Source organism: Erythrolamprus reginae, chromosome 2, assembly GCF_031021105.1.
Source record: "Erythrolamprus reginae isolate rEryReg1 chromosome 2, rEryReg1.hap1, whole genome shotgun sequence".
NCBI classification, from domain to species: domain Eukaryota; kingdom Metazoa; phylum Chordata; class Lepidosauria; order Squamata; family Dipsadidae; genus Erythrolamprus; species Erythrolamprus reginae.
Genome location: NC_091951.1, coordinates 279305148 through 279322691, shown reverse-complemented (window position 1 = coordinate 279322691; position 17544 = coordinate 279305148). Strand labels below are relative to the sequence as shown.

The 17544-nt window shown below is 38.0% G+C and overlaps 1 protein-coding gene across 4 annotated transcripts in view; it reads left to right on the top strand.

Annotated features, from left to right (window-relative positions):
• The window catches only part of LOC139162404 (uncharacterized), a 48588-nt gene that overhangs the window by 16166 nt on the left and 14878 nt on the right, over positions 1–17544 (top strand). For 3 of the 4 annotated variants that reach the window (XM_070742722.1, XM_070742724.1, XM_070742726.1), the window contains 5 exons: positions 1843–1928; positions 3613–3677; positions 5394–5529; positions 14382–14551; positions 16923–17077. In XM_070742722.1, coding sequence (XP_070598823.1) covers positions 1843–1928; positions 3613–3677; positions 5394–5529; positions 14382–14551; positions 16923–17077 — 612 coding nt within the window. The remainder of the gene's footprint in view (positions 1–1842; positions 1929–3612; positions 3678–5393; positions 5530–14381; positions 14552–16922; positions 17078–17544) is intronic. The other variant, XM_070742723.1, reaches the window with a different exon arrangement.

Here is a 17544-nt window from a genome sequence, read left to right as displayed (position 1 = left end):
GGTCTTAAGTAGTTCACGAAAGGCAAGGAGGATGGGGGCAGTTCTAATCTCTGGGGGGAGTTGATTCCAGAGGGCCGGGGCCGCCACAGAGAAGGCTCTTCCCCTGGGGCCCACCAGATGACAAAACAAACTTAATTGCTTATTTTGATTTTTAATTTTTTTTCATCTTTTGACTATTTGGAGAAAATGGTAATCTGTTTGTATATGGGCAGGTTAGTGCTATTTATTTATTTATTTATTAATTAGATTTGTATGCCGCCCCTCTCCGAAGACTCGGGGCGGCTCACAACATGTAAAAACAAATCATAAGCAATCAGACAAATTTAAAATATTTAAATATTTAAAAAACCCATATACTAACAGTCATACACACAGACATACCATGCATAAATTAAACGTGCCCAGGGGGAGATGTTTCAGTTCCCCCATGCCTGACGGCAAAGGTGGGTTTTAAGGAGTTTACGGAAGGCAGGAAGAGTAGGGGCAGTTCTAATCTCCGGGGGGAGTTGGTTCCAGAGGGCCGGGGCCGCCACAGAGAAGGCTCTTCCCCTGGGGCCCGCCAACCGACATTGTTTAGTTGACGGGACCCGGAGAAGGCCCACTCTGTGGGACCTAATCGGTCGCTGGGATTCGTGCGGCAGGAGGCGGTCTCGGAGATATTCTGGTCCAATGCCATGAAGGGCTTTAAAGGTCATAACCAACACTTTGAATTGTGACCGGAAATTGATCGGCAGCCAATGCAGACTGCGGAGTGATGGTGAATGTTTGATTCTCCAGTAAGTCTAATAATCTGTTTACTTATCACATAAACTCAGATATGGAGGAGTATTAGCTCTGATCACCCTTAAAGACGGCAAAATAACCCAAGCTAAATTAAGCTATGTAAGCAGGAGAAATTTGAGTGCTGTCATCCAGTACCACCCTGCTTGCCTCTGCTACTTACATATTTTTCCTTGCTCAAATCATGAAGGGAAAATGTGGAATTGATAAGTAACATCGGGCCCACTGATTTTGAGGCTAAAAAACATGTGAGGCTAAAAAACATATGAACTATACATCTGTTGGAAGAAATGTCCATCTGGGTTCAGTTCCAAGTGGGGAGAAACTGGAAACATGGAGGCTGCTTGAAAGGATGGATTAATGGTGGACAGGACCACATGGGTTTGAAGTCCTGGGTAGCTGACCACATGTAGTGGAGAGTGAGCGTTATTTATGCCCTCTCTTGGGCTTTGAACTTGAGCTTCCTGTTCCTATGGCAAGGGCATGTATACTATTTGTGGCAGACTCCCATGTGGACTCATGTTTGTCTGAATCGAGTTTGGTTGAGCTAGATAATCCTAATAATTATCTAGAGAGCCTCAGTGGTACAGTGCTTAGAGTGCAGTACTGCAAGCTACTTCTGCTGATCACTGGCTGCCAGCAGTTTGGCAGATTGAAACTCAGTAGGCTCAAGGTTGATTCAGCCTTCCATCCTTCCAAGGTCGGTAAAATGTGGACCCAGATTGTTGGGAGCAATATGCTGACTCTCTGTAAACCACTTAGAGAGGGCTGAAAAGCACTGTGAAGTGGTATATAAATCTAAATGCTGTTGCTATCCTCAATGGGCACTCTGCTGGCGGCAAGGAGCTGCAGGGAGCTGCTTTGTCTTAACACCATGTTTCTTCTTTTCTCATCCAGGGAAATATAATATTCTGCCTTTTTAATAATTCCTAGAATATTTCATTCTTCTAGGAGGGATGGGTGATAACTTTCTTCACATGCAGATCAAATATTTTAAATATTGGTCTACAGAACATCTTGTTTAATTGTTTTATTAACATTGCACTATGTTTTTCTCTGCAGTGGATCACGATGTGTCCAAAGACCTGCAACAGGCAAGACGTTAACAAGGAAGAGCAGTTACAGCTCTCAGAGCTGCCCATCTTCAGGTGTGTAGAATTTGAGCTGACATCCTTTTTGTCAAAAACTCTGGTTCACTTTTCTTTCCATTTCTTGATCCAGGATAATCTGTCCCCAACATACTACTTCAGAAGAGTGACAAGTATCCATTGCCACTAATTAAGTTTATTAAAATGTTGCTTTTCTAACAGATCTTGTTTTTCAATAGTAATTTTAGTAATAAAATTAACCTAATTGTATGAGGTGGAGCAGGAATTGTTCACTTATGTGTTTAAAGTAGCTTTTAAAATCAGATTAGCATGTTTTCATAAGGAATCTGGTTAATCACAGTAAACGTTTTTGCCATATTACTTCTGTGTGGGGGCTCTACTATCAGTCATGGGGTGATCTGCACAGAACAGATCAGTGCAAATTCTTCTAATTAAAACAAGAATCAACCTCTCTGGGAACCAGTTGAATTGAAGGAATCTCCATTTTGAAAGGTGGGAGGTTTGTATCGCTCAATTCTTTTTAGGAATCTTTTTAAAAATTTCCACGGTTTTTTTGTATTTTATGTAATATCAGCCCAAAGACCAGAGTGGACAGACCATTTTCACTCTCCCCAGGCATTGAATTATGGGAGTAAACCTTGCACATGCACGATAGTGCGCACACATGCACTTTCGGCACCCAAGGAAAAAAAGGTTTATCCTCACTGCCCTAGGACATTTAGATGCTTGAATTAAATATTGCTATCTTCATGATTCAAATTAGATTTTTCCATGGATGCTTAGGTCAGGAGTCAGGACAATCAAAATTCCTATTAAATGGAATACAACAAATATTAGTTTCTGCCATTTAAATGCTTTGTTTTGTTTGAGCCACATTTAGAGGCTGTTCTCCTTTTGTATTTTATATAGTGATTTTGTATGCTGTCATGTTATTGGAGTAGTATTCTAAAAAAAGAAGCAAACAAATTATTTATTTAACTATCCATCTATCCTAGTAATCAGAGACTGGTTCTTAGTTTATTCATAACAAAATTGGTTTCTGAAATTGGATCTGTACCCTGAGGGTCTGCTTAAAACTGCGATGGACTTGGCCCAATGGCTCGTCAACATTTTAATTAACATCATTTACTAAAGGAGTGAGGGAATCAACTATTTGTTTTTGAGAAAAATAGAGCACAGTTTGAAGCCATCATTTGCTGCAGGCTCTTCTGTTTGACAATGTTTTTATTCTGGCAAAGTGTTGGCAGTCAACCATGTGTTCTTATTCGCTTTTGTTGACCTGTGGCAGAGGATCCCAGTGTAACCAGTCAGTGCTTCTTTTCATTAACCAGTGGTATGCGGAATTTAACATTTAGTTGATGCCTTGGCTTCTGAATTACAACATTTTCTCACAGTAACCACATTCTGCCTGCCTCCCATCTACATAGAAATGGAAGAATAATTTGCTACTGTCAAGCTACTGCCTATTACTCCAAACAACTCTTGTAAAAAAGAGTACTTTAATATTTTAGTGCAATTGCTGTGCAACTTGAGTTACAATAAAAGGAAATTTGTGTGAGCCAATGAAATTTCAAATTGTTCAAAACATGTTCAAGATGAATGTATCTTAAGCTACAGTGGAATTTCAATTAATATTTCCAATTTCTATGATTCTGAAAAGCTTGCTATATTGTCCCAAATAACTGCATATTTAGGAAACTCAAAGTTCATATTTCTTTTCTAGGGACACAACATAAGCTGCAATATGAAAATGCTTCCGATGATTATAATAAATTAAGCATGGTAAATGTATGTATGTTTGTCTTCTAAGTTATCTATTAACAACAGTAGTACCAGAGGCATTTGGAAAATGTACAGATACCATTATGTAGTTAAGGTTTAAAAATAGAACTTTGATAATGCTATAAATCAAATCTTTTCCAATCTTCTGGGTGAGAAGTTACTTTAAGGAACTGACTTATTCCAGTTAATAAAATTCTTAAAGCCACCATATTTTTTCCCCCAGAGTTGGGCAGAAGTGTGAAAAAAGAGATGGACTGCTTTAAAAGAAATGAGATATTGTGTTCATGACAAGTCTGAAATACTTGAGAATTCTTTTTGAAACCTGCACAGCCATAATTGGACACAGTATAAAAAGCATTTTTAAAAGGACTATGGCAAAGTTACAGAGCTGATTCATATGTAGCACTGGACTCCAAAGATATAGAAAACCTGTTGCAGTTTATTCTTCCCATACCCTTAAGCATTCAGGGTCAGGAATTAAAAGAAAACAGTCCAAGCATGCTAAAGAAAATGTCTTAAAACATAAAATATACAAATTGAAGGACATTGAATGGGATAGGCAGCAATAGTTTGAAAACTGATATCCTTCACACCAGCAGACAGGGAGGGTGCTCCAGCCACACAAACAGGCAATGACATCTTGTGAAGAGTTTGGCCTTTAACTTTCTTTACACAAAGAATTCCAATAGAGGAACCACACCTATTTAGTGCCCAACAAATGATCTGGGTCCCAATCAGGCAGCATAGACAGGTGGGAGAGTATGTTTATATAGGCCACGATATATAGGGAATGTCTAGCACTTTGTCCGCAGGCCTTTTGTTGTCATGTCACTCTGGTATCTGGTAAATGTGCAGATTTAATCCACATTTTTTTCTTTTGACAAAGCAGCCTTCAAACTTTGCCAGCCCATAACTTGCAGGCCATTACAGTCACGAGTTGTGGTTTATTTGTGTTTTACCTTCACCAGAGGAACTTTTGAAATTGGCTGATTTTGAAAGTTTTCTGGGCCTATGGCAGTGATGGCAAACCTGTGGCAAGTTATGATTGTTTGGTCTTACCCATCAAGCCTGCAAACAAAATTAACATTTTATATTAAATGAATCATGTGTAGTGGTTGTCTATCTTTCAGTCTCATGGACATGCACAGTATGTTATATGTTTGGATATAGGAATTACATTCCATTCTGTAGCCCTTTGTTTCAAATTATTTTATTAAAAATACAGTGATAATTTAGCTTAACTATTCAATATTTTTAAAGCATCCAGATTGTTAAAAGAAAAAAAAATAGTTACAGGTATCTTCCAGATAGAAGACAATAGAGTTGCTTGTTGGCCAAGTGTGATTGGACACACAATCAATTTGTCTTTGGTGTATACAGTATACTGTACATAATATGAATATGTATACACATTTGGTGTATACATATACATGTATGTCTCAGTGTACATAAGGAGAATAAAATACATTCATCACGAATAAAAAGATATAACACTTAGTGATAGTCAAGATTACTAATAAAGTACTAGGAAACAAAAACTATATAAATTGAAAGAGAATAAATAAATTGAGAATAATGTACACAAATAACAATTTGTGAATTAAATCATAAACTTGATCTGCTAATGCCTTGCTCACATCTTTTATTCAGTATTGATCTGACTTGGATGCTTGTTGCTGTTATTGTTTTGGGATTCAATCTCTTTGTTTTGTTTTGTTTTAGAAAAGTGACTGCAGTCTCACACTGTGGCTGCTGCTTCCTGATGAATTGTGGCTTTGTATCTTTTCCCTGCTGACTCATAAAGATATTTCCCAGATCTGTCATCACTTTTATCAACTAGCTGGAGATAAATCACTTTGTAAGTACATTAAAATGAATAAGTATTAAGAGGTTGGAGTAATATAAAAGTCCTGTATGGTTATTTTAAAATCTCGTAAATGTAAACACATACAGATATGCACATTTATATCTAGCGGAGACAACTGGAGCCAAGCTTTCATGCCCTGACATCAAAGTAAAATAACTTACATATACCGTTTGTTTGCACATTTATGCAGTCATTGAAAATCTTTTGCATTTTAGTTCTGTTTTTGTATTTCTTGTTTACAGTACTTGTGCATGCTGTAAACGTTCCTTGCTTCACTTTTGTCTGGTTAGCATGTTTGTAATTTTTAAAGAACGCACTACTGAATTACTCCAAAAGGTTTTTGCATATTTTTAATGGCATAATGTTTTTTCTCAATGCAAAATAGTGAATTTCAAGGAAATGCTTGATCAGGAAGACAGCTAATACTGGAGCTGTGTGATGTGGTTCATTCTTCTGGGCTACGTGCAAATGAGTAACTGGGATAAAGCCATGGAGACTTAATATCACAAATGTAATCATAAGGGTTTGAACTTGATTTGAACGTTACCTTTAGAATGCACCAACAGAACATCATTTCACTTTTCCTGTGTTGCACATCTGTGCTGCAAAACAATTCTTTTGAAAGATCATGGGACTGATAGTAGCTGGTAGGTTCATAATAGGTTGTGCACTATTCCTCTATGCCAGAGGTGGGCAATTAATTCTGCCATGTGGCCGCATGAGAAATTGGGATGGTTTTAGAGGGCTGCACTAACGCTTCATCAGGGAGGGGGCCCGCGGTGCGCCTGTGCAAAGAAGGCCTCCCTGGCAGCCCCTCCCTTTGGGAGCCAGCTCTTCCTGGCCCGGGGCTGCTGCCGCTGCTTCTCCTTCCTCCACCACCGCTGCTTCCTCCGCCCGCCCGCATCCCAATTGCCGCCGCTGCTGCTTCTCTCTCTTTCGGTCACTCGCTTGGCTCTGCCAAAGCGTCTCTCTCGGGGTCCTGACATCACCCACAGTGACCTCATCGCTTAGCGCTCGCCTTATTGTCAATGTCCTGAGTCTCCCTCCGGCAGAGGAGCTGCTCAGTTGCCTCCAGACCGCCGTTTCTAGGCTCCCGCCACAGCCCCGGGGCAGGAGAACTTTAAAAAAAAGTAGGACATTTTTCATAGATAGCGGGCGGGCCGGTCACAGACAGCAGGCGGGCCAGATGCAGCCCGCGGCCCGCCCCTTGCCCAGGTCTGCTTTATGCCATAGTTAACAGACTTTGAGTATTAATTCTAATGACAGAACTACATGTAAGTGGAAACCTATTCAAAAAACATTTGATGAAAGCTAGCTATAGGAGCAAGGAGTTAACCTCTCTTTTGTGTTGTCTCGTGACATTTTGCTGCCTGAGGTAAAGAATGAAATGCCTTCTTTTCCCCCCCTAAATGTTTGTCAACCATAAAAAAGCGAAAGTTAGACTATTTTGGACATGTGAGGTGACACCAGAAAAAACACAGCACACTTCATTTAATCTTCCAGGAAAAACTGAAGGCAAATGAGGTCTAGGTAGAAGAAGAAGATCATGGCTTCAGAATCTAAGGGACTGGTTTGGACAAAACTCAGCAGCATTTTTTCGAGCGGCTGTTGATGATTGCAAGCATGATCACCAATGTCCAATGACAGATATAGCACAATAATAAGAAGAAATGTTTGTCAGATGAAACTTACATAGGTAGACGTACTGATGATTATACACTACACACAGGCAAGCGTAGAGAAGATTTCTGCTCACCTATGGATTAGCAATACAGTATTTATGTTAGCAGCATTTATGTTAGGAGCAATGGTAGTAACATTAGTAACAGTTAACTATCATCACAACTAACAAATTAGGCCTGCATTTCACATAACCATTTAGTGGTAGCAAGCAGTCATAGATTTTTGCACCTTTTGCTGCCATTTAGTGGGTATCTGAATTTTGCAATCTAGATACTGTATGGCAGCTTTAATCATATCAATATCTTTCAAGCCTGGAATGAGCTGGCTCCTGTTCAGTCTATTTGTTAAAGTAGGATCTTGTCAATATATTTGCTCATGATATAAATCACAGATAGTTGTATAATACAACAAACAAACCCTGCAAAGAGTAAATAGGACTGATTCGGAGCATGGGTATGGCAGAGAAAATGAGTGAGAGAGGGAGAGAGAGAGAGGGAGTTGGAGAGATGAAAGTAGGAAAAGAAAGTCTGAGGTGGCCATTTAAAAAAAACAACATCCAATTTAAAAAATGGTTAGGAATGTGCTGGAGTACCTGACAAACTAGGTCCCCCCTCACTTTCATTACATTATAAATTTATGATGATGATGATGATGATGATGATAATAATAATAATAATAATAATAATATGAGTTGGAAGGAGTGTACTTGGAACAATATCAGACCTCTGAAAAGTATACGTATTCTTCCTCCATTCCTTTGGTCCTTGGTTTCCAAATGAGATGCAAAAGTTTCCATAGTCTGTATTGATTTGGGGAGTGAACCAAAACCTCCATGCATATGTACTCAGTACTTGGTTTGGGCACTTTTGTAGCACCTACTATCTCAATGCAGTGTGGCATGGAAGCTATCAGCATGTGGTACTGCTGTGATGTTATGGAAGACCAGGATGCTTCAAAAGCAGCCTTGAGCAGTTCTGCATTGTTCGGTCTCATGTCTCACATCTTTCTCTTGGCAATGCCCCATAGATTCTTTATGGGATTCAGGTCAGGTGAGTTTGCTGGCCAATCAAGCGCAGTAATCCCATGATCATAGGACCAGGTTATGGTTCACTCCCCAAATCAACACAGGCTGTGGAAACTTTTGCATCTCATTTGGAAATCAAGGACCCAGAGTATGGAGGAAGAATGGAGAGGCGCACGCTGCAAGATGCTTGAAGTCCAGTGTGAGGTTTCCACAGTCTGTGTTGATTTGGGAAGCCATGTTATCTGCTGGTGTTGGTTCATTGTGCTTCATGAAGTCCAGGGTCAACCCAATTGTCTACCTTCCTTCCACAGACAAGCTTTATGGGGATGCTGACTTGCTGGACTTGGCAACTGCCCATACTGCCAAAAGCACCAAAACCTGCTTCAATGACCGTGGGATTACTGTCATTTTTTTTTGTTTCTTCCTCGCCTCTACCAACTCCATCATTATTTTCTCATTAAAAATTCCCATCTTGATTCCACTATTTCAATTAAGTTTGTTCCGTCTATGAATTATTTAATATTGTCCTCCATTATATTTTCCTGTCAGTATAGATTTTGGAAAAAGTTTTGTACTAATTTCTCTCCCCCCCCCCCCTTATAGTGCATTTTCCCCAGTTCATCCTTTATTTATTTTTCATTTTATTTATTCATTTGTCCAATACACAGATACATAGGAAGAAAAATAGACATGTGATAATATAAAAGAGGGTGAACGTGAACGTAGAGGAGAGGATATATGAAAGTAAGAGAGTATATAAGATAGGTGAAAGAAAGGAAAGACAATTGGACAGGGGACGAAAGGCACACCAGTGCACTTATGTACGTCCCTTTCTGGCCTCTTAGGAACCTGGAGAGGTCAATCGTGGAGAGTCTAAGGGAGAAGTGTTGGGGGTTAGGGGTTGACACAATTGAGTCCGGTAATGAGTTCCACGCTTCGATAATTGAGTTATTCTTCTTTTGTCTTTTTCTATTTTTAATTTATAGGCTAGCCATCGCCCAGGTTTATTAGCATGTTCAAAATATTTTTGTATCACCATTTTCAGCTTTTGGGCAAGTTCTTTTAGCATAAGAACATTAGATTTGTGATGAATTATGTCTCTTCTCTTGATTTTTACATTTTGAGGGTTGCTCTGAAGCTCTACTTCAACTTTTCTAAGTTCTTCTTGTAATAATTCTTGTTTTAATTTTCTTTTCTTATTTCTTTTGGCCATGTATTCTATGGTGAAGCCTTGAATATAGGCTCTAGTGGTGTCCCACAGATTTTGAAGTGAGGTGTCCACTTTCACATTTATTTCAAAAAATATTTTGAGTTCCTTCTCTATTTGTGTAAATTCCTTCTCTCTCAATATTTCTTGATTCATTGTCCAGTTTCGTTTTAATTTATGTCCTTTACATATTACCTTGATTGGATTGTGGTCCGCCCAATTATTTGTCATGATTTCTATTTCTTCCAATTCTTTCCTTGAGTCAGATATCATCAAGGCAATGTCAATCCTTGACCATGATCTGTGTGGGTTAGAGAAATATGTGTATTGGCTTTTTCCTTTATTTATTTCTCTCCAGGCGTTAAACTTCAAGAATTTCTGCATTGTGCTGTGCATCTTTCCAATACTTTAAAAAATGTCCACCACATTTGAGAAAACATTTCTGCTTCATGATATTTCCAACATTTGTCTGCCTTAGATATTATTACAGAAAACTGAGGTGTGCAACACAAGATTTGCTGATAAACTTCTCAGAAATGGAAAATGCTTTGGATAATTGCTATAAAAGAAAACAAATTGAAGGTCATTTGCTCTATGTCAGTAGCTCTAGGCTTGTGTTAGTTCCCACAGTGAATTCCAAAGCAAACACTTAGCACTTTAAGTAAAGAAAGGCAGCCAATTAGATGCAGCCAAGATCTGTCTTTCAATAATGTGTATATGTTGCGTAAAGTGTATAATGTATATATTTAGGCTTGCTTTTGTAAGGTACATGATCTTTGCGTCATAATACTCCCCCCCCCACAATCCCTAATTAACAAATTAATTAACAAATTATTAACCTTAATGGTGTTTTATCTTGATAAGTGGGTATATTTAATAATAATAATAATAATAATAATTTATTAGACTTGTATGCCGCCCCTCTCCGAAGACTTATTATTTGTGTAGAAAACAAATTTAGCTAGTTCTCTGTCATTTTGTGATTCATTCGCTTTGGGCCAAGCTAATTGCTCTCCTTTATTTAAATTAAGTAGTTTGGAAAAAAAATATGAATATATAGAAGGTAGGTAGGTGAGTGTGAGAAACAGACTAAGACTTCTAGAGTTGGAAACCGTTTATAGTGAAGTTCTGCCCAATTCTTCAACAGGGATAAGATATAGTTAAACTCTAAACATATTAGATTCAAGAGAAATCTGTTTAGACCAGGGGTCTTCAACCTTGGCAACTTTACAACTTGTGGACTTCAACTCCCAGAATTCCATAGCTAGCACATGCTATTGTCAAATGAGGATTACCTGTACTTTAGTTGCAAATAAAGTGGGGTAAGCTGGCCTGGCTGCATTGTGGATGCTTTTCTTGGGTTGGGCTGAAGAGCAAAGTTCAAGAAAGCAACAGGGATCACCAAGATTGTAGATGCTAAGCGATGTGATCGAATGGCATCTCACTTTACAACCATGGATTAGTAACAGAAATTCTACTTCCAACTGAGGTTGCAAGTCAAAGACTATCTGTACTGGATCCTCCTGGAAAGCATTGCAACACTACTTCCTGTCTGACTTGAGCCTTGTTTGAATATCGAGGCCTTTGTGAGATTTATGGTTTTTCTCAAATCGTGGCCATTGCTGTGATTTACAGTTTGTTTCTCATTCCTGCCTTTTAGCTTTTAACTTCTGATTCTGATTTGTGCTTCAGTCTTGTATACTGCTTTGTCCTAGACTCCTTGGTTATTATCTCACTTTAGATAACTGCCAATTTATAAATAGCAACTGCTGGCAAATTACAAATACTGTACCTTGAATTCTCAATTTGGTCAAATGCCATTTTCATTACTCTGGTCTATATTTCAAGATTACTATGAAGTTTTTAAAAATAGTTTTGTGTGATGAATATGACATCATTTATTTTATAGCTGTAGTCAGTCCTTCATATCATATTCTTAGAGTGGAATAAATTCACTAATTCTGCTAGAGTTTTCACCTGTGTAAACATGTATGAACTAATACTTTGTGATGCATAATGGAAAATATAACACTGGATATGAAGAATCATTAATAGAAGAAATCAGCCAGCTCTCTTTTCAAACACTTTTAAGAACCACCACACCTCTGTTCCCAAACAGTTGTCATTGCCTCTGTAAGAAACTGCACACAACTTTAAGAAAAACAGTTATTTCCTTTTCCCCTCATTATTAAAAAACAAAGAATTTAATTGAATTAGGAGTACTGTATACAGTGATACCTTGTTTTATAAACTTAATTGGTCCAGGACGAGGTTTGTAAGGTGAAAAGTTTGTAAGACGAAACAATGTTTCCTATAGGAATCAATGGAAAAGCGATTAATGAGTGCAAGCCCAAAATTCACTCCTTTTGCCAGCCGAAGCGCCTGTTTTTGCGATGCTGCAATTTTGCTGAGGCTTCCCTCGCTGGGAAACCCCGCCTCTGGACTTACGTTACCAGTGAAGTGCTCATTTTTGCAATGCTGCGATTCCCCTGCTGGGATTCCCCGCAGCACCGCAAAAACACGGAAGTCCGGAGGTGGGGTTTCCCATGGAGGGAGCCTCAGGGGAATCCCAGCAGCGGAAAAATGGGCGCTTTGCTGGCAATGGAAAGTCCAGAGGTGGGGTTTCCCAGTGGTGGCAGGTTGAAAATAGTTCGGAAGAAGAGGCAAAAAAATCTTAAACCCCAGGTTTGTATCTCAAAAGGTTTGTATGACAAGGGGTTCGTAAGACGAGGTATCACTGTATTTCAATTCTAGTTCACACCATTTAATTTGCTTGCTTTGATATAGTTTAGTGTTTATTTGATACATAAAGTTTGTGATCCAAAGAACTACTTTAGAGAAGGCTAAGAGGTCATTTTACCTCAGTCGTTGGAATTTTTAGTATTTATTCAGTAAATGAATAATTATCAATAGAGACTGCCTCAGCAGATAACTTCTAAAATGTGACTCCTATGACATTATGTAATTTCCATTGGCACACCCAAGGTGGATTTGGTTTCTCTAGATCAGTGATTTTCAACCCTTTTGAGCCGCGGCACATTTTTTACATTTACAAAATCCTGGGGCACACCACCAACCAAAATGACACAAAACGACACTCTAACACAGTACATATTATAAATATAGTGTCAGCTGGGTGCAGGGGCTTTGGTTCATTCTGTTTTGATGGTGTATATAGAGATTTGAGCTCTTTAAGAAGATGACCCTTCAGGAGGCCATATACAATATAGATAACATTGTGATGCATTGTATATCACCCTCTGTGGGGGCCTCTTATAAAAAGAAAAAGGTCAATAAATAATTCTATTCTATTCTATTCTATTCTATTCTATTCTACTCCACTACATTCCATTCTATTCCATTCTATCTAGCCCTCCAATCCATCCTACAAAAGTAGCATTGCCCTCCACTCCCTTCGTCTTTTGCCCAGCGGCCAGCCTGGCACTCTTCTTTTTCCTCCACATTGCACCCCAGGCAAATTAGTGCTGGTCTTTCTCCTCTACCTCCGGCACACACCAGGTCTGGCTAAGAGGGCGGTGGGTCTCTGAGGAAGAAGTAACCTTTCCTTCCATCTGCGCTCCCCTTGGCTGTCCCCCCCCCCCAGCTCCACAGCCACCCAATACGACACGCCTGAGATTCACGCAGGGATGAGAGAATCGCAAGTAGGAGCAGCATGGGGAAGCAGACTGTGGGCGCCGCGCCCTGCCGCGAGCTGCCACTACCCGAAGCTGCCGCTAAAGCTGCCACTGCTGCCAACACCACTGCCATTTTCCTGCTTCCATCTCCTTTTCCTACCGTGGTTCCATCCCTGCCCATGGTTGGAGACGGGTGGGAAAGCTGAGGGGGACCGCCGCGCACCTATTGAGCTGTGCTCCTGTCAATCACACACACCTCCTGAATCCCATGTCCCCCTTTTCCCGAGGCTCGGCCTTTCACTTCCCCTTTCTGAAAAGCGGTTGGACATGCCAGTTGCCACTCCCACTTGAGGGGAGTTGTTAAGAAAGCACGGCCTCACCCTCATTGGGGGGCTGACACCTGACTTAGGTGGTTTTTGTAGCATTCTCTAATTTCTCCACGGCACACCTGACCATGTCTCACGGCACACTAGTGTGCCGCGGCACATTGGTTGAAAAACACTGCTCTAAATGGCTGTACAGTAGTCAGAATAATAATACAGCTAGCATGAACATTTTTATTACAATTACACTGGCTCGCCCAATTAACACTGCAGCTTTCTTTCTTGGTATCCTGAGTCTTCTTCTATACCAGATATAGTGGTTGTAATGTAAAATGGGGCTTGAGAAAATCTAATTTCAAATCTTTACTTGTTCAGATTCAGTGAATGATTGTGGTGAGCAGTAGCCATAATACATCTCCAAGAAAAAGAAAATCACACATTTTGTCCTAAAAGTTTCTGGGGAATATTAATAAATAGACATCAACTGTTTTAACTTATCTCCTCAAGATCCCACTATAGAGCATTGCATGCCAAAACAACTAAACACAAAGACAGCTTCTTCCCCCATGCCATCACTCAGCTAAATGCCTAACTTCTAGCACTGTTTCTGCCGAACTATATTTACCCATGTAGTAAGCTGTGTTGCTATTATTTTTGTCATCTTGTCCTTCCTCTTATCTTTCTCACCACTTATCTTTCCTACTACCTTCCCCTATTGGTATATTATGATTTATCAATTGTTGTTGTATCTTATGATTTATGATCTATGTCTTATCACTTTGTTGTTTGTATGTACATTGACAGCTTTTGCACCAGTTACAAATTTCTTGCATGTTCAACCACTCTTGGCCAATGAAGAATTATATTCTGTAGTAATAATGTTTTATTTTCATTGATAAAAAATTGTAAGAAGCCTTTTGTTAGCGAATAAACATCTACCTGCACCAATAAACTAGGCTATTTTTTTCTAGGGAAGAAGATTCAGCTTAAAGATTGCCACTGCTTGAATGATGATTGGTTGATTGGTTTAGGAAAACACCACCCTGAGTGTTTTACTCTTGATCATTGCCATGACAAAGATCAGAGAATTTCTGAGGTTGGGTTTAAACAATTCTTCCAGTACTGTGAAGGATATCTCAAGGTAATGGATACTTTAAATATAAAGCTAACTCAAGCTTTTTGTAATTACAGAAAATTGGGAAATATTACTTTTCATTATATTTTATGTAGATTTTAAATTATACTATTATGTGTGAACATAGTATACCAATAATATAAAGGAAATAAGAAATAAAGTTTCTACACACATTACTGGATCCTGATGCTCACAGTGGGCCATATTCATTCTAGTTTAATACAATATAAGTAATAATGATTTCACAAAATTAAAAATATCATCTATTGAAAACCAAGGTCTACTCACTTCAGTATGGTTTCCATATCTACATTAATTCTGATCTGCAATAGCAATAGCACTTAGACATATACCGCTTCATAGTGCTTTACAGTCTTCTCTAAGTGGTTTACAGAATTAGCACATTTGTCCCCAACAACCTGGCTCCTCATTTTATCCACCTCGGGAGGATGGAAGGCTGAGTCAACCTTGAGCCTGGTAAAATAACGAATTAGATAGGATTATGTTTGGAGAGGAAGATAAAATTATAACAAAATTCTACAACTTTCTATTGAGGTATAAAATGGAGGATGAGATTGTTAAAGAGGCAGTGGTAAAATTGCCCCAAAACTTTGGATACAATATAGAACTAGAAAAGTGGGAGACTGTATGGAATAAAAGCTATAAAATGCCAAAATCTGTAGCATATAAAGAAAATATTTATAAAATGGTTCATAGATGACATCTCCCACCAATCAGGAATGCAAGAATATATTCTAATGCGTCTCCAGGATGCTGGAAGTGCAAACACAATATAGTAATGAGAACCTACTATCATATGTGGTGGTCTTGTCCAAAAGTAAACCGTACTGGCAGATGATTAGGAGGTGGATTGAGGAAATCACAACACAGCGCATTGAAATGAAACCAGATCTATTTCTTCTACAAATATTTACAGGAAACCAAGACAAGAAAACCCAATACCTAATCTTACATATCATTATAGCTGCAAAATTATTTTGATGGAAAAATCAAAATATACCAACAGAAGAATGCGTAATTAAGAAAATGTTAGAATATGTAGAAATGGATAGGCTAACCAAAGCACTTTGAAAGGAAGAGAAAATAGATAACTATATGATTTGGAACGATTGGTATAGATGGTTAGAATATAGATAAAGGATATACAGTAGATTAGTAATGATTCACTTTAAGTATAACTATGAAAGTAAGGAGTTTGCAAGAAAATGCACCACAAGATAAGATAAATAATCTATCAAATTGAAAGAACTAGTACTTTTTGTTAATTATTGTAGAAAAAAAGGTACAGTGGAAATATGTATACTATATGTAAAGATTATATATTCGCTTGATATGAATATTAAGGAAGGACAAATAAACTAGAAATGTATTGAAAATGTATCGAAATGTATCGAAAAAAGTGGGATGATGTCCACAAACTGGAATTCAAATACTCTTTTAATGTAAATATTTAATAAAAAGTATTAAAAAAAAGATGAGTAAAGTCAGGGAGACTTTTCTTATTAAAAGATTAAAACAGAGAATACATTTATCAAACTGCAAAATGGAAGTTTAGAAATTAGTAACATTATAAATAGAATAAATGCAAATCAAAAAGAAAAGTGTGTTTGATTTATTGTTACAGTTTTGTAAGACAGTGTCTTTCTGAGTCATTTCACAGATTATATATTGCTAGCACTACTGAGATCAAGAGGGAGCTTTTGTTTATCCCTGCAGTGGAAACAGTCTGAGAAATAATGTTGGAAGCTGACAGAAAAACTGGAAAGAACAAAAACATATTGAAAACTGCAGATACAGTACCTCGCCCCCCCCCCCCTTTTGTCTCTCATAAACTATGTAGAGTTGAAATGTTGCTCTGAGGCACAGAACATGAAGTTGAAGCAATAGTAATGGAATCTGAATAAACTTTATGAATTTTCAATTCTTTGATCTGATTATTACAAAAACTGTCTAGAATTTAATTTGAAAGAAAGCTTATTGTAATAAACTGTTTTTATTCTAAACTGTTATAAATATAAACAATAGGATTGGGTGGATGTTTTAGATTCAAGGGATGACTTAGACTTAGAGAATACATATGTTATGTAAGATACATGTAGCATCTTACATTCTTACTTTATTTCTTAAACCAAACACATTTTTCTCAGGGTCACATTACAGTTGTGAGAGTCCAGGAAAATAAACAACTGTACTTTAAGCTTACAACTTCCAAGTACCCTTTGTGCTTTACAACTGAAGTGTAGCACTGCCTTAAAATAAACAATACATGATTCTGATTGATGTATAAGGAATGCTAATAAAAATTATTGCTTGTCAGTTCATTGCAATTTCTTTTCTCCCCTTGTTTTGTACTTAGGAACTGAATATAAAAAACTGCAGTGGTTCTGGATATAAAGGGGACAGGATTCTGCTTCATGCAAGCACTTTTTGCCATAACTTGGAAGTTGTAGATATAAGTTGGACAGGAGCTACTGATTTTGGACTCGGTGCCCTGGTCAAAGGTTGTAGAAGGTACGCAAAAAAAAAAATCCCTTGAAAATGCTTTTGCCACCAAAAGAGGGAGGTGAGGGGCAGCATACAAATCTAATAAATAAATAAATAAATAAATAAATAAATAAATAAATAAATAAATAAATAAATAAAATAATAAGAAAATACTTTTGCCACCATTTTGTACATTCAGTTGCAAAACAATGGGAAAGACCAATTAGATTAATCATATCTAAGATTACATAGAAAATCCAATTAAATAAATAAATAGGATTTTTTTTCAGTTTCGAATACCCTGCCCTGCTTTTTACCAGAATACTTGTTTCCCTCATTATATTGTTCTGTTCTCTCCATAAGACATTAGTAATTTATTGTTTTCAATTTTCCTGTTTTTCTCTTCCCCTCCATTATTTCTATTAATTGGGGTGTTTTCCCTGATGATTCCATGCCAAGGTTACCTCATGGCTTGACTACTGCAACACTCTGAA